At 42.5% G+C, this 20,757-nt stretch overlaps 1 protein-coding gene across 1 annotated transcript in view; it reads left to right on the top strand.

Annotated features, from left to right (window-relative positions):
* The window catches only part of LOC309405070 (transmembrane protease serine 11E-like), a gene marked incomplete at both ends in the record, with an annotated part of 44,604 nt that overhangs the window by 6,589 nt on the left and 17,258 nt on the right, over positions 1 to 20,757 (top strand). The window contains 4 exons of the mRNA XM_081999754.1: positions 2,111 to 2,232; positions 2,958 to 3,076; positions 16,871 to 16,938; positions 20,167 to 20,330. Of these exons, the coding sequence (XP_081855880.1) occupies positions 2,111 to 2,232; positions 2,958 to 3,076; positions 16,871 to 16,938; positions 20,167 to 20,330 (473 nt within the window). The remainder of the gene's footprint in view (positions 1 to 2,110; positions 2,233 to 2,957; positions 3,077 to 16,870; positions 16,939 to 20,166; positions 20,331 to 20,757) is intronic.

Here is a 20,757-nt window from a genome sequence, read left to right as displayed (position 1 = left end):
CTCTTTCACTGATGTGATAGGCAGCAATTTCTTCACACTCGCCTGCTGTGGTGTAGAGGTGGCATTCAGCCTTTCAAACGGGCTTCTCAAACCCAGCATTTTGGTTTGGGGCTATGCCAGGATCATTATAGCTGAAAGACCTTCTACGTGTTTTTCCTTCCGTGCAGCTTAATCAAGACAACTTGACAAATGAGAGTATCTACAAGAATGAATGTGAGTAGGTTGTGTCAAGTTAAATGTGGTTTTTTTTTTTTTGTTGTTGTTGACTTTTCTTGTAATTTAGTCTCACTTCAAACATTTGCAAAGTATATAAGCCATGCAATGGACTACTAGCTGGAGTGGCAGAACCCCCCCCCAATAAATCCACATGACAAATTAAAGCTGAACTTGCCACTGACTTTATGGTTTCACCTGAGAGCTACTATTTAGAAATATTCTTCTTAATGAGGTAGAGTCCTATTTATACCTGCATATTTTTCATTTCTCCAGTTAAAGTTTTAAGGCAACTTCCATACAGTAGTCTCAGAAATAACTTTGAGGCTGTTCACCTCCAAACTCTTAACAGGACTGTTTTAACTTCTGTCTTGATTGTTTTTGTTTGTTTTGTTACAGACTCACAGATGCATTTTGAAGCAAACCAGATGAGATGAGAGGTTAATTAATAGCTGTTTTAGAGGATAGCAGGAGTGAAGAAAACAGTAGCTAGGAGATCCAGGACAAGTCAGAACAGATATGAGTGACAAATGAGTATTCCCATTTTCAGTCAATCAAATGTCATGATATTTAGCCTAAGTCAGTTGTTTTCCAAGCCGAAGCAACAACGCTGTAATTGTAAGGCTTTACAATGAGATTAGAACGAACTATCAGAACCTGCTTCGATATTTATGTACAGTGCACAGTGTGCTTGCTGTCTTATTCCTGTAGTGGTCAGTTGCAATTAGTTTCAACTTATTTTAATGTATTTCAGCTTTTGGCTCATGAGGTATGTGTTCTGGATGTGAGCTATATGTACTGTGTTATGAATGTGGAAACTCACTGAGATGCCTTATACCCTCAGGAGGGATCCCTGCAGCCTGCTTTCCTTGGGGAAGCTGTACCTTAACTTGACGGGGTATGTGTTTGCATGAGTGAGGTAGCTGGCTCTAGAATGAAGGACTCTTTGCCAAAAATTGTGGCTTCCTCTTCTGTATTTTGTAATGGCTGATAACATGATAGAAAAATGGCTTTAAGGATCTTCAGATGTCTTTGGGTTTATAGCCAAAGGCAGAATTGCTGAGAGTAACCTTTGTCAGGCTTTTTTTTTTTTTTTCTAACTATAATACTGACCAGCTGACTGTTGACATTCCTGGACTTAATTTGGATTAGCACCTGTGTAACTAAGAGCATGGCAGAGGAAGTATCTGGTGAGGCTTCCTACCTATGTTCCCTGGTCTGCTCACAGGCTTTTGCCCTTCCCTCTCATTCCATCACTTCAGCAAATGCTGCTAAAAGCAGTGTTTGCCTTTTTGCTTTTAGATTTAGTCTGAGTAAAACAGGAAGCACAGGCTAGCCCTCTGAAATATCTTTCTTTTTTTTTTGTCTAGCCCTGCTTTGGAGGCTGAAATGGACTGAGCAGCTTGGATAATGCATAGAGATATACTACACAAAGCATGGGATGCTTTTTACCAATTTTATTGCACAAAGCAGTTTTAGGAGCAAAGGTGCCAGTGTGACCGTGATAACTGATTTATTTAACCGATTGAAAACTGCCTACGTTTCTGTATAAAAGTTCACCTAGTTGAGAAATAAGTTTTATTCTTGCAAATTTCCAGTTGGGGGTCACATAAGAAAGTGCTTAGTGGGACTCCTATTTTATTTGGCCCTAATAAAAAAAAAAAGGCAAGTCAAACCCTGTCTGTTCAGTGATTTTTTTGCATATCCCAACATCTATTTCAAAATAGTCTTGAGTCATGGTTTCATTTTCAAGGGTGTTGGGTGAGAATTCAATTAATACTGCTGGAAAGAATCAGATGATGCTAAGGGAGAAAACTTTAGCTTCATTTTGGGGGACTTCTAAATAGAAAAGGATCTCTTATTAACCTTCTTCCTTTGTTCTTCTTATTTTCCCCAGAATTCATCAGCCAGCCATCAAAATAAGACATCTTGAGCCCTGGAAAATTGCTCTAATTGTTATTGGAACAGCAGTGGCAGCAGCTATCACCATTGGTCTCCTAGTTTATTTTCTGGCATATGGTAAGTTTTACATAACGTATCACTGTTCCTGTGTTTAATGCATTTTCTTTGTACTTGTGCCACACAATGCTGGGAGTTTGCTTTTCATCAGTCTGTTTAAAGCTCATTTGGGGAAAAACCACCAGCTTCCCTAGAACTCTCTTTCCTTCCTCGTTTAGCATCTTTGCAGATCTCTTAAGAACATTTCCTGCTGTGCAAGGTGGTTTAGGGCTGTGGTTTCTGTTGGCTTTCACTTGCTTTCACATCTTCCTCATGATCTACTTCTGTGATGAGGTCAACACACAAGTCTTCTAGTCTCCCTTATGTGAGTGACAAACAGAGCCTTCTCCTTGTCTTCTACCTGTGGTGTTCCTCTGTTCCCTTGCCCTGATCACCAGCAGCCATCTGACAGGGCTTGGCATTGCGAGGGCATACAGGCCAAGGAAGGAAGGTAGCTGAGCAGCAAGATGCAGCTTGTGATCCTGTGCGAGCCCAAAGTGCTGTTGGTTGGCCGCAAATAAAACTGCTGGGGGAACTGGGCTTTTTGTCACAACTTGGCTTAGATCACCTAACTCAACTGAGTTCTCACTCCTGGGCTCCTTGCTTTTGGAAGCTGTATTTGAATGGGTTGGATGCAAATGAAGGCTCATCCACCCCCTAGATGTCTGGATATCAGTCAGCCCCTTTCTAAAGTTCATTTGTCTTAGTGCTTTGAGTATTGCCTGTTCCTCTTCTTTCCCTTACAGATCAGAAGCTGTTCTATTACAGTGGCAACATAAAAATCACCAACATCCGGTACAATAATGAATTATCCAGACAGTCCTCAGGAAGGTTTAGAGACCTGAGTGAGAGGGTTGAGAGACTGGTAAGTTTGGACCTTTGTACCTTTCTGCTATTAAGGACTGTGTGACAATACAGGAGTCATTAATGTGAACAGCACACTCTTAGACCACAGGTGTCTGGTCTGAGCCCCTGTGGTTAGCAGACCTGGGAAATGGGCAGCATGAAAGTCTTGATCATACCTGGCAGACCAGGCCCTTGTCAGTCTGCTTGTTCTAGCACGTCACCTCCCTTTGTCCCTGCAGTGGTGAAGTAGACATTCTTCCTCCTCTTATCACTGGTCATTTGTGTGTGTCTTCTCTTTCCCTGCCCTGAGCCTGGCTTTGTGATTTATGCCCCACTGTCTCTAAAGGAAAGCATGCTTTTACATCCTCTGCTTTACGGGGTGGAGAACTTTACCTGTCAGGCTGTTGCTGTGTGTTGAGAAAACAATACATAAGCCCTTTTCCTGCGCCTTTGGTATGTTTTGTTGGGAAACCCTCCTACAAATAGCAGAGGCTGCTGAGTGTCTCTCAGTCATACAGTAGCTATGGAAATAAATAGACACATCGTAATTTCCTTTCTTGTTTTCTCTTTGAGACACTTCCCCACCGATGATAATTACAGAGTTCAGCTCTTTACAGCAATAAGAATGTGATTGTACTTGTATCTTTTTGTGTTTCATTCATCAGAGTCCGATGTGTATCTCTTACCTCCTGTTTGGCAACCTTGCACAGATACTCAGTTAATAGGACAATCAATGCTTTGCACCTCACTGTCATTTAATTTAGGGCCATGCCACTTGTCCAGAACAAAATGTGAGCTGTGGTGAATATTCTTCTGGAGAAGTAGGGTGCTAAATAGGGATTCAGCAATGCTAGCATCTCTTCCCAGCTCTACTGCTGAGGGCCTCGGAGTTCTTAGTCAAGTTGTCCTCTTTTCTGTACTTTTTTCCTTTCTGCACTCTTTGCCTACCGGGGACCGTACCATATTTCCTAAGATCTGCTCCTGGTGCATATCCGTATGTACAGAGTCTTACATAAGCTGCATTTACTTAGGTGCTACCACTTTACAACTATTGCCTAATAATTGCAGGCTTTTAACCTGGTGCTATAGGACCTTGGAGAGGGGATGTTATCCCTGACCAAGAAGACATTGTGTTTTGCTGAGGCAGAAGGAAGGCAAGGGCTGGGGAGAAGTCTGAGGAATAACGCTTCATTGAGTAAAGTTGTATCCCTTTCCCACTCCATTCCCTCTTTGTTTTATAAAAAATGTGGCTCCTTTGGCAAACAAAAACTTACTTTGGCTAAGAAGTCTTTCAGACTGTGTCCACTGCAGTCAGATTTCCTCTGAACATGGTTATCAATGTAGATGCTTCAGTGGAAGCCAATGCTTTGGAAACCCTATCTCCTCTATGGGTGTTGAGCACTTCTGACAGTAGAGAGAGCAAATACCAGTGCTGGTTGAGCAGTGAGAACCATTATTTCAGAGCATATGAATTGTACCTGATAAGTAACACCATAACAAACATACAGAGAACTGTGTTGCCTTTCTTTCATTCCTGTGACTTCTCTTAAGAGCTGTCTTTGATTCACCCATTAACTTCTACCTCCCTCTCAAATTTGGCAAGTTCTTTGCTGTAATTTTAGGTCAGCTGATTAAATCATCCCTGCCATAAACTTTGACTTTTTGTATTCTCAGCTCCAGGTGTCCCATCTAACAAGGATGTATGAGATTGAGAATTGTCCATAAGCTTATTTAAAGTGACTCTGTACACTAATGAATAGCAGTATGTTCCTTGTAAGTCTGATTCTCCACAAGTAAAACTCAGCTTGCAGTGATAAAAATCAAAGCAGAAATCTTTCCAGAGACAGAAATATTCTCCTGACTTCTTGACAGACAGCTCTCTCAGAACATCTGCATTTTTATTTTCAGGGTTTTCACACCATCTCTTTAATAGAGGAGGAGGAAGTTGAGTTTTTTTAATCACATTTCCTGATTTGTCTGGATTTACCAAAATCTTTTGCAGTCTTTCCCTGGCTGGTGTCAGGGTTTTGGATGTCCAAGGCTTCCCATTGTCATAGTAGTAACGATACCTTAACCTCATGTTGTGAAACAGTGAGTCAATGCAGATAAATGCAATTTCTTTCATAATACTCAGTGCAAAGTGAACAGAAGTGAATCATCTCTGATAATCAGAAGCATTCAAATTACCTGAGTTGATGCAACTCTCTGCCAGGTGCTCCCTTCTCTGATCCCTCCCTGATGAAGCCTCCTTCTTTTGTCCCCAGATCAACCCTGAAAGGAGCTATTTTCAGAGTTGGTATTTCACCAGGAAAAATGTTTTTGCTCCCATAGGGAAGTCATCCCATGCCTTCCTTGGGACTGGCAGTAAAAATGTCCTGATGTTTTCTTTGGTTTCCAGAGTTGAGTAGTAACACCCATTGTGTGAGACATTCCCGACTCTTATCTCATTGAAGGTGGGAGGGAATGCAGCGAGATCATGCCAGAGAGCTGATGAAGCTGGTGCACCAGTCAACATCTCGGGGCTGACTGGAAAGTCTGGAAAATGTCTTGTGGGGTGGAGCTGGGGGGACTGAGGAACAGATGATGAAAGGTCTTTGCTCCTTGTCTGGCTTCCTGAAAGTGGCTGTGAGGGTTCCCTTTGTGCTCTCTTGAAAAAGCAGACCTGACTGAATGCCACTATGGAAAGATGTTCCAGCTCACCAGAGCCTCCTTGTTTTTCTAGCTGGACCAGTCATTCTTGCCTGGCCCAGCTAAAATGCACTGTGCCAGACTGTCCCCTCTTGTACTGAACAAAAAGGGCACAGTCACAGCCTTAATGGTCCCTTCCCAAGGAGCCTCTATTTTATAGTAGGTTCACTTGAAGCTTGGCTGATCTGCACAACTTTTACCCACTGGTTTTCTCCAACTCCTGCAGCAGACTTGGATTTTTTTTTTAATTCTCCCACAAAATCTATTAACTCTCTTGGATTTCCCAAGAATGCCTTGGAAGCCCTAACTACCCTCTTACTGACAGCGTTCCGAGGGAGATTTCCAAGGCACTGCTCTAAGCTTTGCTTCTTCTGCCCCTCTGACACTCTGAAGTGTGGAGGGAGCTGAGACAGCCAGCTCTAGATAGACCTGGGTGACTGGGATGATGCCAGTTGCCTACTCCAGGCAGCAGCACTAACTGCCCTGTGTGCAGGGAGGAGGTGGAGGGACTTCACCTTTGTGTCTAGTGTGGAAGGTCATCTCTGACCCCAAGGGAAGGAGGTGTGCATTCAGGAGAGCTTGAAATGAGTACCTGATCAAGCCCATCTTAATGAGACTTGTCTCAGCTGAAGGCTAGCAAGTATCTAGCTGGGAGAGAGTAGTGGATACCAAGCAGCCACAGCATGTGACCCCTTCAGTACATGGCTGGTTGCTCAGTAGAAATGGACACCAGCCTTTACCCTGCCCACCAGCAACTTGCAAATGGTCTGCTCTTTTTACCACTACAATAACTTTCTGATACTTTCTCCAAGATGTTGTGGGCTTTCCCCTCTTCGAGGACAACCTATGCCACCCTTCTCCTTTCCCAGACACTTAGTATCTCCTTGTCGCCTTCTCTGGCCAGAGCTATTTGCAGCCCTGCTGTCAGGCTGCTACTCCCTGTCCTAGTCCATGTGTCTTTGTGGATTCTTGTGTTAGGTGCTGTACCCTCCCCTGTTTCTGGGGCTATGCCCTGTCCATTATCCCCTACTCTCTCCTGCTCCCATGTGATGATAAGCCAGGCTGTGGTTTGGGTGGATGGATGCTCCTCAGGTATGAGTGTAGTGTGGCTCCCTCCTTGGCTAATTGGGTGGCTGGGGGAGAGGTGAGGTGTTTGTTTTCTCTCTGTGCATTGAGCCATGACTGGCATGGATTTTCCCTGTCATCTCATCCTCTGCAAGGCACCTGGGCTCTCCTCTGTCCTTCCACCATCTGAAACCAACATAGAACTAACTGTCTGTATCTAGGCAGAGTGGTTGGGGATTGTATTAAGAAGATACCTGGGTACTTCCCCTGGGAAACGACTGCCTATCCCAATATTTCTACTGAAGTAATGAATTTTCATCAAGTAATTCTTGCCTCAGTATTGTGTGTCAGGATGTTTATTTTAGAAACAGACATCTTGTTTCAATGACTTCAAGTGATGAGAGAATCTTCTGTGTCCTTAGGTACAGATGTTGGGGTAAGTTTTTAATACAGCTCTTGAAGTTTCTCATGTCTGATAGAATTGGTGTGGGTTTAATTTAGAAATAGTCTCTCTACTGGGTATTGCAGAGGCACTTGCGATACCACAGGAAAATGCTGCAAAATAGTTCTGATGACCATGCCTGTTCTTGGTTGGTTTAAGGACTCGCTGATGTGTCCCTGTACTAGAGCTGGTAAGGAAGGAGGCAGTTTTCTTTCCTGGGAGGTGACGATTTTAGAGGTTGTTAACGCATTTCTCTCACTATGAGGGGGGAGAAGCAGAGAGGCAGGCAGGTGCCGTGCATCTCCCTCCCCACACACACCCCTCCTGTTCTCTGTGCTACTAAGGTGGGTGAGGATGCCACAGACTGTCAGGTGCAGCATTTGGTACTCGGTAGTTCTCTGCAGCTCTGCACTGTCCCTGCTGCTTTGTGGCTCACAAACAGGGCTTGTTAGCTGCATCCAATGCCTCTGCTTAGCTGCCCACTGGGCCACCACTGCAAAGGACACCAGTGGGTGTAATGGGAGCTCACTTTGTCCTCTGCATCCTCAGTAGTGCAGATTCTCAGCTGCTTCAGCACAATTCACTTACAACAAAAGGACGCCCACAGTTTCCCAGCCCCTGGAGACTGACTGTGTGCATCTAACTAGGGAACTAAGTTGGAGAGAGTTGAAAGGCCAAATCCATAAAGCCACTTCAGCACCTGAGAAGAGATCCTCAGGAAAGAATTTTTCAAGAACCTATGGGTAATCAGGAAAAGACCCACCTAGTTCCGTTGGCACACTCAGGTTTTATTCACCCTCATCACAGTACTTGAGTTTCTTTGTGTTTGTTCTCTCTTAACTCCCATGTAGATACTTATGCTTCCATGGAAAGCAGAGTTTTATCACCTGATAACCTTGTTTGGTGGATGGATTAGCCTTCAACGGGATGCTTGTAACTGAAAGACTCTCTGCTTCATACCCAGTGATAAGCTTGCAGTCATCCCGATATCAGGAAGTACCTCGTATAATTTGAGTTGTGAATAGCTTACTGTCACATCTGCAGGCCAAAGCCTGAAGTACTGGCTAAGGTTTGCATCTGAGTTGAACTCAAAGGAAGCCTAGCTGAAAAGACCGGCAGCAGCAAGTGAGTAGATGAGACCACTGTTTTATGACACTTGGCCTTTTTAGGGTCCGACGTAACTCAAGTCTTCCTGGGGAGCAGAAGTGTGCATGTGTGTATTTGGGAGAAAGAGGGAGGTGAAATACAAATCAATTCAGAGCCAAGAGCTAGCTGCAAAGCTGGCTGAAACTGTACATGAGGTGTGTTTGTTACATCTTCCATGTGGGTGTTCAGGTAAAGCTCAGAAGCATGTGGCTTGCTCGATCAGTACCTTACGGTCCTTGGGTCAGGAGGTTAATTCAGTATGAGCAGATCACCAAGGCAGCAGGTTTTTGCAACACACCTAAAGACCATTTGCTCTGGGAGACCAGACTGTGAGGACTAATGTAGAGGTGACAACTGAACGTGCCCCAAGAAAAGGAAGTGTGCTGAAGTTCAAGGGAGTCTAACGTGACCCTCTTTTTTACAGCAAGTTGAAAAGTACAAGTATCTACCAGTATTGTGTAGCTTCGCTTGCTGTATGTGTGCTGTTCTCCCTCACCCTCCATAAAATGCTTCTTTTCCCCTCTCAGTCCCTGAAACAAAAGAAATTTTAAGACAAGTTGAACAGAGCACAGAAAGAGAAATTATTGTAGCTGCAGCAGCCAAATCTTTCCAAGGACTTTTCAGAGTCTTGCAGCACCCAGATGAAACTGAGTTCCTGGTTGTAATAAGTTTGAAAAGACATTTGGTAGTGTTTTTGGATACAGATTCCAAAATTTAAAACCTAAGTCCTTAAACCCAAGCATCCTAGGCTCTGTACGTGCTCCCTCAAGTACTTGCTTAGTACTGATATGAGGTGAAAAGAATGGAACTTTTAGTGAAAGTTTTTCTTGTTCTTCACTGAAGGCAATTTTATTTAGAAGTGCATCTATTGTACAAAAGCCAGAAAAATTAAGCTTTTAAAAGAATTTTTAATAATATTCTCCCTTTCTTCTTGTTCTGCAAAATAATGTTGAAAAATGGAAAAAAGCCATCTTTTATCTATGTAAAAATGATCTTTAAGGTTAAGGAGCATTTTGAGAAAAAAACCTCAAATAAATATAGTGCATTTGACAACTTCTGCTTTAAAAGCTTTACTTTAAGGGAATGGTCCTTGCGAATAGGAAGCATGGTCCTTGCGAATAGGAAGCATGGTCCTTGGATTAGCATGGTACAATAAGGGTGCCCTCTATGGGTGACTGGGGCTAGAAACAAAGCAGAAAGCATCTTTCCACGGTAATTCAGCCAACTGGGAAACACGGCAATGTAACAGTGGCCAAGATTACTTGTTTATTTAGCTCTGGAATTAGAGGTTGATGGCACACTCGACTATAACTATGTATAGATACAGGTGTGGCCTTAAAGGTATAGGTGAAATGCTGTGCACTGAGAGAGGAAATAACTCCCAGAAAGCATTTTCATCTCACTTGTGACGCTTTTTTCAGAAATTCCTATTGAAATCAAAATAAGAAAAAGACCACTGGCATAGGCTTGTACTATATTGATTTAAAAACTGAGATTATTTCTTGCTTTAAATTTGCTTCCAGCTTTTCCTGTTTCTACAGGTCACAGTAGCACAGGGAACTCAAAATACTGAGGAAAATACAAAGTACACTTAAATGCTAGTGTGAGTTGATCCAGTGTAGTGCAAGAAGCGGTAGCTTAGTGTTTTTCCTCACCTGTAAAGATCTGAAACCATCAGTGTACTCTATCTGAACAGCATGAATTTTCAGGATGAAATGGTTAATTATCAACAATGTGCCTAATATCCATCTCTTTCTCTAACTTAAATTCAACGATCCTTCAACTTCATTGATTCTTTGACTTATTAATACAATGTAACTTTCTCAAGTAATAGGCATACAACCTGATTTTTCTTTTTCATTTTTTTTCTTGGTTCTTCAAGGCAGAAGGTCTAATAAGCATGTAGAAAGTCAGAAAAATCATAAGATGACACCCCCCCCAAGTAGCTCTAATTCAGATCCAGTATGTATAGAAAAGCTATAAAATGTGCACAAGGAAAATGGATGTGCACCTGAGCTGGAAAAAGGAATTCAAAATTAAATAAAGGGCAGTTATTGATAATGTGTATGATTAAGGGTAGAATCTTATCTTAATTATAGACCCACAATCCAGAATTACTGCATTGTTAACAGGTAATTAAATCAATGAAGTGATTCAAGATGTGAACCGGTGTCACTGATATCAAAATCCGGCCGATCTAGAGAGTGGTTGTTTAGAACATGCTGTTGTCAAAAGAGGGAATCCAAATTCAGTACTGAACTTGTGTGACTGATGGTATTTGGGCATTTGTAACCTGAATACATCACTACTGATCTTCCTTAGATTTTCCTAAGAGCTATTCGCTCCTGTATTTCAGCTCCTTGCCTCTAAGTATTGCTTATAAAAACTGAGGGTGCAGAATAATTTTCCTGGGAAAAGCATACTTTTTGGGAAGAAAAACCCCAAAACACACAAAAGCCCTTCTCTGGATATTGGCCCAGATGGTTTTCTCTCCAAACTTTTCTCTCCAAAAGTTGGAAAATCTCCTTCCTAAGCGGACAGAATTTCAATGGCAGTGTGAAAGTTTTAGGCAGCTAATTATGGACAATTGAAAGCAGGGAGTAGGAATGGGAATACTTAGGTGACCTTAATTCCAGCTGTCACTGTTACATGGCTATAATGAAACTCTCATGCCATTGCATGCCTTTGAAATTGGTTGCACTAGGCATACGCATGGTACTTTAAATCCTGACATCCTGTGTATTAGTCCTCTTAACTTCTTATATCTGAAAGACTGATCTTTTTAGGAACTGCTGTACAAGGTCAGTTATTTCTCTTTTGCAGCTGATGCCTCCAAGAACCATCCATCTGACCTCCTTATTTTACTGCAGTCAGAGAGTGCTTACTCACCTCCCAGCTTTAGCAGTTCAGTTAAGAGTGAGTTAAGTGAGTCCAGTTATGTCCAGTCTGTGAAGAGTTTGTGATACCATTTGCAGATGTATGGGATCACACTGCTCTTGCCCGCTGTGACACATGCTGTCTTTGTGTATATGTGGTTTCTGATGGGAAAGTTTCTGATCTTCTGGTTTGGAGGCCTGTGGATCATTACACTTGCTCTCCTTCAAGTCCATATTCTTCACCTCAAGCAAGCACTGTGGCTGTAGGTCTGTTGCTGCTGCAAGTAATTGATATCTGTATTTCTAAGGGGAGTGTGATGTCTCCATCCTGGTTTGGGACAGTGCCAGGTTCAGTTTTTCCTGTCCCTGTCTGTCTGTTTCTTCCTGCCCTCTCTCTGGTAGGGTACCCAACTAACCCCTCAGTTGAAACCTGGGCAGGAGGTGTCACAATCACAGAATCATTAAGGTTGGAAAGGACCTTCAAGATCATCAAGTCCAACCATTAACCCAACACCACCATGCCCCCTAAACCATGTCCCGAAGCACCACATCCACACGTTTTTTGAATATTTCCAGTGATGGCGACTCCACCACCTCCCTGGACAGCCTGTTCCAATACTTGACCACTCTCTTGGTGAAGAAATTTTTCCTAATATCCAATCTAAACCTCCCCTGTTGCAACTTGAGGCCATTTCCTCTTGTCCTATCGCTAGTTACTTGGCAGAAGAGACCAACACCCATGTTGCCACCCTTTCAGGTAGCTGTAGAGAGTGATAAGGTCTCCCCTCAGCCTCCTCTTCTCCAGACTGAACAACCCCAGTTCCCTCAGCCACTCCTCATAAGACTTGTGCTCCAGCCCCGTCACCAGCTTTGTTGCCCTTCTCTGGACATGCTCCAGCACCTCAACATCCTTCTTGTAATGAGGGGCCCAAAACTGAACACAGGATTCAAGCTGCGGCCTCACCAGTGCTGAGCACGGGGGCACAGTCACTTCCCTGCTCCTGCTGGCCACACTATTCCTGATACAGGCCAGGATGCTGCTGGCCTTCTTGGCCACCTGGGCACACTGCCGGCTCATGTTCAGCCAGCTGCCAATCAGCACCCCCAGGTCTCTTTCTGCCGGGCAGCTCTCCAGCCACTCCTCCCCAAGCCTGTAGCGTTGCATGGGGTTGTTGTGACTGAAGTGCAGGACCCGGCACTTGGCCTTGTTGAACCTCATACAGTTGACCTCTGCCCATTGATCCAGCCTGTCCAGATCCCTCTGCAGAGCCCTCCTACCTACATGTTCAGGTTCTCAAGGGAGCTGCTACTAGATTTGCATTATGGTCAGCTCTGGGGGTCTCAGCAAGTTGAGCTGTAAATTGGATGCCAATTGGCCAGCAAGTTCGGTGCTGATTAGTAGTAATTTGTATTGTATGATTGCCACAAAACTGGAGAGAGTCACTGAACCAGGTGGTGTGTTCCAATGAATATTTATGGTCAAAAAGCTTTAGAAGTCACTAATAATAGGCTTTATGTCCTAAAGAGCTAGTGAGGCAAGAGGAAGAATCTAGCGTGAGGATAGCTGTTGAAGGACTAAACTGGCATCAGGCAAAAAAGCAATAATACTGAGCAACGAGAGGATTTGTGCTCCCAAACCTACTGAATGCTTTTGAATATCCCACGGAAGTAATTCAGTGGGTTCAGCAAATACTCCAGAGGAAAGTTCTGTGTCAAACTAGATGTAAGATAACCTTTTTGATAAATCCTGTTACCCTGCGTGCAGTGGCAGAGCAGTGTGTGGTGGGAGAAAGCAAGGGCTGACACAGCCAACCTTGCTGGGTCTCTTCCTGACCCAGCTACACATCTGGGCAAGCCCAACTCATGTCAGCCCCATCATACACTGGAGCAACGGGACCCCTGTCGCATGTGACCTACTTGCAGAGCTTGGGGTCTTTTTGGGTCCCAGGGAGGAAGGGCATATTGGGTGACTCTGAAATCATGAAGATTTTAGTAGGTTGCTCACAGACCTCAGAGGGTTGGCCATGGTGCGACACAAGAAAAAGGATAATGATGAGATCTAGAATTATTCAAGATAGGAGATGAAAACAAGTCTTGTTCATCAAGGTGTAAAACAACTTCTGGCTGAAAGGAACAAGGAAGAATTTCCTTTGTGGCTGGGTTTCTACAGGTGGGAATGTTTCACCCTCTTATTGCATCTTTGGTACTACCCACTGTTAGTTACTGTATTGGCATAGATGAACCAGTGTTCAGGAATGAAGTCCAGTTTGTCTTAAATTATACTGCATGGAGAGAAGTTTTGTAAAGAGGATAGCAGATATGAAATTAAATTGAGGAAATACCAGATGGCATTAAGCTAAACGATGCAGCAGACATTAACTTAAAGAAAACCTTGTTTGGACAAATGCTAAAATAAAGGCTGTCAGGAAGATGCCGGTCACTTGAAAGGAGCAGGACTTGGCGCTTGGTTAAGAATACTTATAGACCTTGCCTGCAGCAGCAACTGTCACCATTGAGCAGTTGCTAGACAAGGGCCAGGAAAGCAAATGAGATGCACTTCGCCAGTGGTGAATTTAAGGCATCTGGTCATGACAGCATCACTTTTGAGTGGCTGTAACCAAAACAAAATGCTTAAAGTGAGTGTAGATGCTTCTCCCAGGCAGGACTGGGTCCCACCTACTTACTGGAGAAAGTTCTAGTTGGTTTTGCTTCTAGGGTTGTGACTCAAGCTGAAAAGAAAGCTATAAGCAGGCTGGAGAGAAATGTTTACTGTTTGATATGGTTGTGAAAGGTTTTACCAGAAGATGAACAGTAAAAACATAAGACAGAACATAATCTTTGAAAGTTATTATCTGAAGGCATCTTGCTACATCTTTTATATAAACTCTGTATGAATACAAAGATTACTGTTAATAACTCAGGTTACCAAAATCATCGCTGAAGGAAAGAGAAGATTTGGGATGGATTCATATCTGTCAAAAAAATTCATCAGCAGGTGAGATAAGGGCCACAGTGTAGAGGTTTGGCTAGCATGTCTTTCCTGATAAGATACAGTTGATATAAAAATAAAAAAAATACCAGGTCAAGTTTGAAGGTGTTAAAGGCCCTACAAGGATCACTGGAAACAAAACCACTCTCCAGTTTTTTTTTTTATCTCTTGGTGATGTATTACCAAGGCAAGTCTTAAGGAGGGGAAAGTTAGTGACAGTATGTAATGGGCAAAGTGGCTAATTTCTCATTCAGATATGAAATTGTGAAAGAGAATGGAAGTAACGCAATTCCAGTAATTTTGGTATAATTTTAAATCACATGTTTACTGTTCTCTCCATAAAAATAACTAACATTCCTTTTGGATTGAATTTGCTGAAAGCAATGTCTGTTGTTGTTAGTTCAGTTGCATTTGGACTCCTTAGATTCTTTTTGTAAAAAGCACTGTGTGTAATTGTGTTTTGTCAGATGCCACTGGAAATCTTTGTCTTTGCTGCAGCACATGTTGTTCCTGATCAGACTGTATAGAACATCTAGGAAGTGGTCCAGGGTGAGGAGAAAAGGAGAAAACTGAACATGCTGGCAGCAGAAAAAACACAATCACATGAGCTGCTCAGCCTGTAGCAAAGATACGTAAGAGAATGGGTGACAGAAGTGAGGAACCCTGTATCTGCTGCAGAAATGCAGGTGGAAAGTTAGAAAAAACACTTTCAATCTCTGAGATGAGACAGTACAGATAGCTTGAAAACACAATTGCCAGGAGGAGGTAAAAGATTCAGGAATGTCATATTGACTTAACCCTGTTTTGCAAGGGATTGTGAATTCTTGCCCTCTTCAGTCCCAAGTTCAAAGTCAACTTGCTTTCGCTTTACTCTTTAGCAATGTAGAAGCTTGAGGTGTACCTCAGCCCAACTCAAGGCTCTCTTTTGTTTGCAAAGCACTCTGCAAAGAAGTCCCTGTCTCAAAGATCTCAAAAGTTCTCAGAGGCAGTGCAGCCAAAGACAGCACATGCTGTTGCATACTACAAAGCTGGCAGTGCTGCTTAACTACATGCTTCTGCTTACACAATCATCAGTGAAGCAGTTAAACTGTGATGGAAATGATAAGCAAATGTTATCATTAAAAAATAAAATAAAAATAACTTTTTGTCTGAGGGCAAATACTTCCAATAACCAAGGTGGGGAGGAGGTGAAACAGGCTGCAGAGAAACAAAACACTTTATTCTTGATTTCTAACTGTATGCCTCATAAAATGCAGTGGTAGCAGCTGGCAGTCTGTGAAGTGACAGGATAAAGCACATCCTGCATATATACAGTAGCTTTTCACAGTTGATATAATTTTTCCATAGAATTTTGTCTGTGCCAGATGCTGAAGTAATTCCAGATAACTGCCAGCAAGATAAAAGATCAGCTCAATGCATGACCATTAAGAACTTTTCTTTTTTTCCTTACTAATGTAAGGTTAAAATCACCTTAAAGTAATAAAATATGCAGTCTTCATCTTGAAATTATCCTGCTTCAGTATCACTGTGTAATGACATGAGGTTTCACCTTCTGACAGCCAAGGCTGGAAAGAGGGCCTTTGTGTTCTTTGGGAGGAATCACCCCCAGGTTTCCTTACATGCTTGTTTCTGTATTTGAAGGATTTCAACATACTAGAAGTTTGAGAACCATTACTTTTTTCTTTCCTTTGGAAGACAGAAAATATGGAAACTTGGCTAAATCAGACACCCTTTGGGGGCCAAAAACTACAAAGACAACAACTTGCATGAGTTTGTAAAGCATTTCTACATAGTTTTTCCTGTGATGCATTTGACGTTTACAGGATACATTCAATTTACTGGGTCTTGCTGATAGGATGAACTGCATAACTCGCTAGTGATTTTGCTATTTCTCAATACTTCAGTGATCCTGAGCCATTCCTGGCAGAATTTCATGCCATGTTATATCACACTGTGCTGTCTCAGGCTGATCACGCAATCTCGAGACAACATTCAGCCTAAAGCAGGATGTGGTTAAGCAGGCACCAGTCATTTGGGGATTGATTCCTCATGAGTCCTAGATTTCTGATGAGAATTGCTTGACAATTCCCTAGCATGTGGCAAATCACAAGGGTGTTTGCGGGGTATAATTTGAGATTGCTGGTAGTTTTGCTATAAATTTCTATAGGACCAAGTATAAGTGCTGTATCAGAAAGGACCCCTACAAGAGAGGCTCAGTGCAGTGCAGAGCACAGCATGCTGTATTCCCTTCTGTAAGCCATCTTTAAGAGGCTGTGATTTGGGAGATTGCAGCAGTGTGTTTCAAGGATGTTTATAAATATCCCTCATTATGCGTGGGAGTGGATGGGACAGCACTATAGTGGCACACTGATGTAGTCATGGGATATTTAGAAAAATTAGTTAAGTTTTTATGATGTGCCTTAGGCCAAATGGGAAAGTTAGGAAAAGTCTGTGGCAAATGCTATCTAGAGGTTGGGCTGGATCATGTTTCTTGGCTCTGTAAGCGGTGAGTTTGTAACTGAATGCTGTTTTCTGAATGCTCCTTCCAGCAATATGTCTGTTTCCCTCCTTTTTTGTTGTTATCTTATATTTTTCTTTTTTCAACAGATCGACAAGACATTTTACAATTCCATTTTAAGGAAAAAATACATCCGTTCACGCTTAATCAGAGTGAGGTATGTGAGATTATAATAAATGCACGCAGCTGAGATAAAATGAAATGTACACTAAGCCCAGCTAAAGAGCCATTTGATCTGACTCAGTAAAATGTATTTTATGTAAGACTGGAGCATAACCCCTAATTGAGCATAATCTTATTCTGAACCATGCCCTCCTGTGGATCTTGATGCAGAGGATAAACTTCAGTCAGTCCAAATTCTATGCAAGTTTGTGTTCAGATCTTGAGCAAGCTTTAGCTAATAAAGCAGTAAAAATAAAAAGCATTTTTCAAAACTCTTTCCTTCGCTATAATGCAGGTGTTTTTTTACTTCTAGTATTGCTACTGTGCTGGGCTTGTCAAGTAAAAAGCCAAGCATGACTGTGCTGGTTCAGAAGGTTTCACTCGTCACTGTTGCATCTCTAAGAATGGGCATAAGCAGGTGCCTAGGTAACAGCAGCAGCACAACAGACTTGTATGGTAAATGCTTCTTGGTATGCTCCCTATCTCCAGCTGTTTACCACTTGGGATTTCCTGAAGTGGTTGTGGTTTGTTTAGCAGCCCCGGTGGAGTTATGTTCCAAGGACTTGTCCAGTCACCCCTAGACTCTTGAAGTAGGTGCACCTCAATCCTTTGGTAAGGAGTTACTTATGAAGAGCCACCTTCTTTGGATCATTCAATTGTCCCTAGTTCTTGTGCTGGAAGAGGTGATGAAAAGTTTATCTCCATCCCTCCTCTCCATGTAATTAGTGGTATCGGACACTCCCATCATATCCCTTTTCTGTCCTGTACCCCTTGAGCTCTCCTCTTTTTTTCAGTTGGAAGTCTCAGCCTGCTCAGACATTCTTTGCAGGAACTGTTCCTTGTCACCTTGTCACCCTGCTCTGTATCTCTTTCAGGTCTGCTGTCCCTGCTTTTTGAGATGAAGGGGTCAGACCTGTGGTTGGGATTATCATTGAGCAATGCTTGGGTTTCTTCCTCTCTTTTATTCTCTCTCTCTTTGCCAATAATACCTAATGTTTGATTTGATTTTTTGACCATCGTTGAATGCTGCAATTGACCTTTTTTTATCAAACTGTCTATTGTAATACTGAGGTCTTGTTCCTGAGTGAGTGCCCAACGTTTTGCAAGTATTAACCACGTGCTAAAGCGGCAAGACTAATGATAGGAGCCTCAAGATCTTATTCTTGTGAATGTATTTCTCCTTGTTCTTCTATGGTTTGTGACATCTTGCCTCCTGCTTCACTTTAGCTTAATCCACAGTTAGGCAAATCACACAAGTCATTATCTGAATGTAGCTTTAGGAATAATTTTCAATACTGACTAGAGTGTTATAAGTGGAGACAAAGTGATTTAAGGATCTGAGAGGCAAATCTGTAGAGAGAAGTAATATTTTTCATTACTACTTGTTCCCAAGGACAGACTGAAGTATTTGCTGTGATGTTTGATGTGTTGGATGCAAGACTTGTATGTGCCAAAGCTTGTCTGCTTTTTCAAACGTACAAGCTTTATGCCTCTTTAAGTGCTCAGACTGCAAGCTCTTTTAAGCAGGGTCATTGTTGTGAATTTGCTTGGAAAGTACAGTGCATATTTTTTTTTTGCTCAGTATAAACAATGCATTAGTAATAGTGCCCAATGCTCACTGAGAAAGGCAAAACAAATCTTGACTTGGTGTCTTTGGCTCTGGATCTTTGCTATATAGTGAGTGATTCAAGGCGGGCTGTACTTACCTGAGGGTTTCGAGAGGTGTGGTGTGCTTGGAAGAGTTGATATGGTAATTCCAGCATGGCACAGCACAGGAAGAGGAGTGGGGAGAGAGGTGAGGGAACACCTCAGAAATGCAGAGCAACACCTACAGTTGGATCAGATAATATCTGGAAAATAAATGGAGTGGCAATCATGCTGAAGTTGGCACAAAGGGAGAAAACAGCCTGTTGGAAAGTTCACGTATAGCTACTCAGTCTCAATTATGAGATCCTTGAGGCAAGGAACGTGTCTTTCTGCTCAACTATGAAACACTCAGCGTGCCTTGATGTGCTCATAACACGTGTCCTTTCATTTGCCCTTCACTGGCAATAGCAGGAATGTCTGTTTCATTTTGGTGTATGTCCCTTTCGAAGATCGTAGCCTGATTGCATGACTTCTGTATAACCTACTTGCCTTCTATTTTTAATTTTCTTATTTTTCATTTATATAATTACAAATTTCCAAGATAGTGAGATATAACTGGAAGGCTTTCTCTTTTCCTTTCCTCTCTGAGTGATGCTTAAGACAGAGCAACCTGCTTTTGGCTTGCCCCCTGTATGAAGTAACTGATTCCACCTGTTGTGGGTCGTGCCCTTGCTTCTTGGCTCAGGTAGGAGGAGGCACAGGAGAGAAGGTTCTTAGTGCATGCTCTTATCTTCCATATGTAATGACCCAGGATAAGCCATCTACAAGAACAGGGCAAGATTTACTATGCCACATTAGGCACTTCAGTGTTTGTAGTCTAGCATTCAGTCTCTTGCAGTATCTGTTGCTTTAACGAAAAATAAATACTGCTACTGGGTGAATCCAGTCTGTTAGAAGATTTTTCTTCCTTTTCTTGTCTCTGACCTTACATCAGAACTGTGGAATTGTGGGTGCCGCTTGTACTTTTCAGTGAGAAGTTAAAGGTCCCTTTTGTGGGTCCATCTCTTGTACTATCCTAACTAGATTGTGGATATGCTGCTGAGTTTCATTTATTGCTGCATAATGTGAGGTTATTAGTCACATTCTCCCAAGGGGTTGCAGTGGTGGATTTGGGTTGTGTGGTCTCTCCCCTTTGCTCAAGTACTGTTTCGGTGATGACTGGAAACTTCTATTCTGTGTATGTACAGGGCCCTGGCAATGTCTGTCTAGATATCCCTAATGATGTACCTGATGTTTCTGAAGTGCTGTGTATCCAGGTTTTCATTGCAATCAAATCAGTTAATTCCCTCCTGCTCTTGTGTCCCAAGCATGTAGTCAGTGACTACTTTTTAGACTCCATTATAAAATTGGTCTGGCCTTTTGTTCACAGAAAGCCGCCTTCTAGCCTAAGATGCATTTGACCATTCAGCATTTCCTTGGATTTCTTTTGGCAATTCCTTCTTTCAAAAATATATAAAATGTTCAAAACTGTATCTAATCCTTTATGTTACATTGCCATTTCTAGAGGAGCTAAGATTAAAAACTAAGAAATGCAGAAATGGGCTGAAGGTAACCAGACTGTTTCATTGGTTTGTAGCCCAGATGCTGATGGTGTGATGGCAGAGGCTCTGCTCACATTCTGGTTCTCCGCCACGGATTCTAGAGAAGCATTGAGAGAAAGAGTTGAAAGGATCTTACGGAGGGGCCTGAAAAAATACACAGGGCCCCTGCGAATAAATGTCAGATCTTCTACCATCTCAAGTAAGTATATTACACCTCTCTTAAAGGTAGTTCTTGCCTTTTTCTGATTGATGTGACTTGATTTTTCCTTTCTGATGATGGCTGTTACTGAGTCTGAATGACGGTCTTTCCTGCTCATTAAGTCAGAACAAAATCGGTGGCAACGTATAAACCCCACCTATGTCTTAAATGTGGCTAAATATGGATAAACAGGAGCAGTTGCTTTGTAGCCTTGCAGTACAGCCTTAGCCGCCCTCCAAACTGCAGCACCAGCCTTATGCTACTGTCAGGGTAAAGAGTAGGATCATCACCACAGTTCTTCGGTACACAGCAATAACAAACATGCTCCCTAGGTCTTTGCTTCTCTGAGGACCCTGAAAGTGCAGAAACTGCTTGGATGACAGTGGGGAAACAGCCAATGCACTGAAAAAATAATATTTGGTGGGAT

The sequence above is a fragment of the Phaethon aethereus genome (genome assembly GCF_964289735.1).
Source record: "Phaethon aethereus genome assembly, chromosome: 4".
In the NCBI taxonomy this organism is placed as follows: domain Eukaryota; kingdom Metazoa; phylum Chordata; class Aves; order Phaethontiformes; family Phaethontidae; genus Phaethon; species Phaethon aethereus.
Note: the sequence above shows the minus strand (reverse complement) of the source record. Positions and strands in the feature narration are given on the sequence as shown.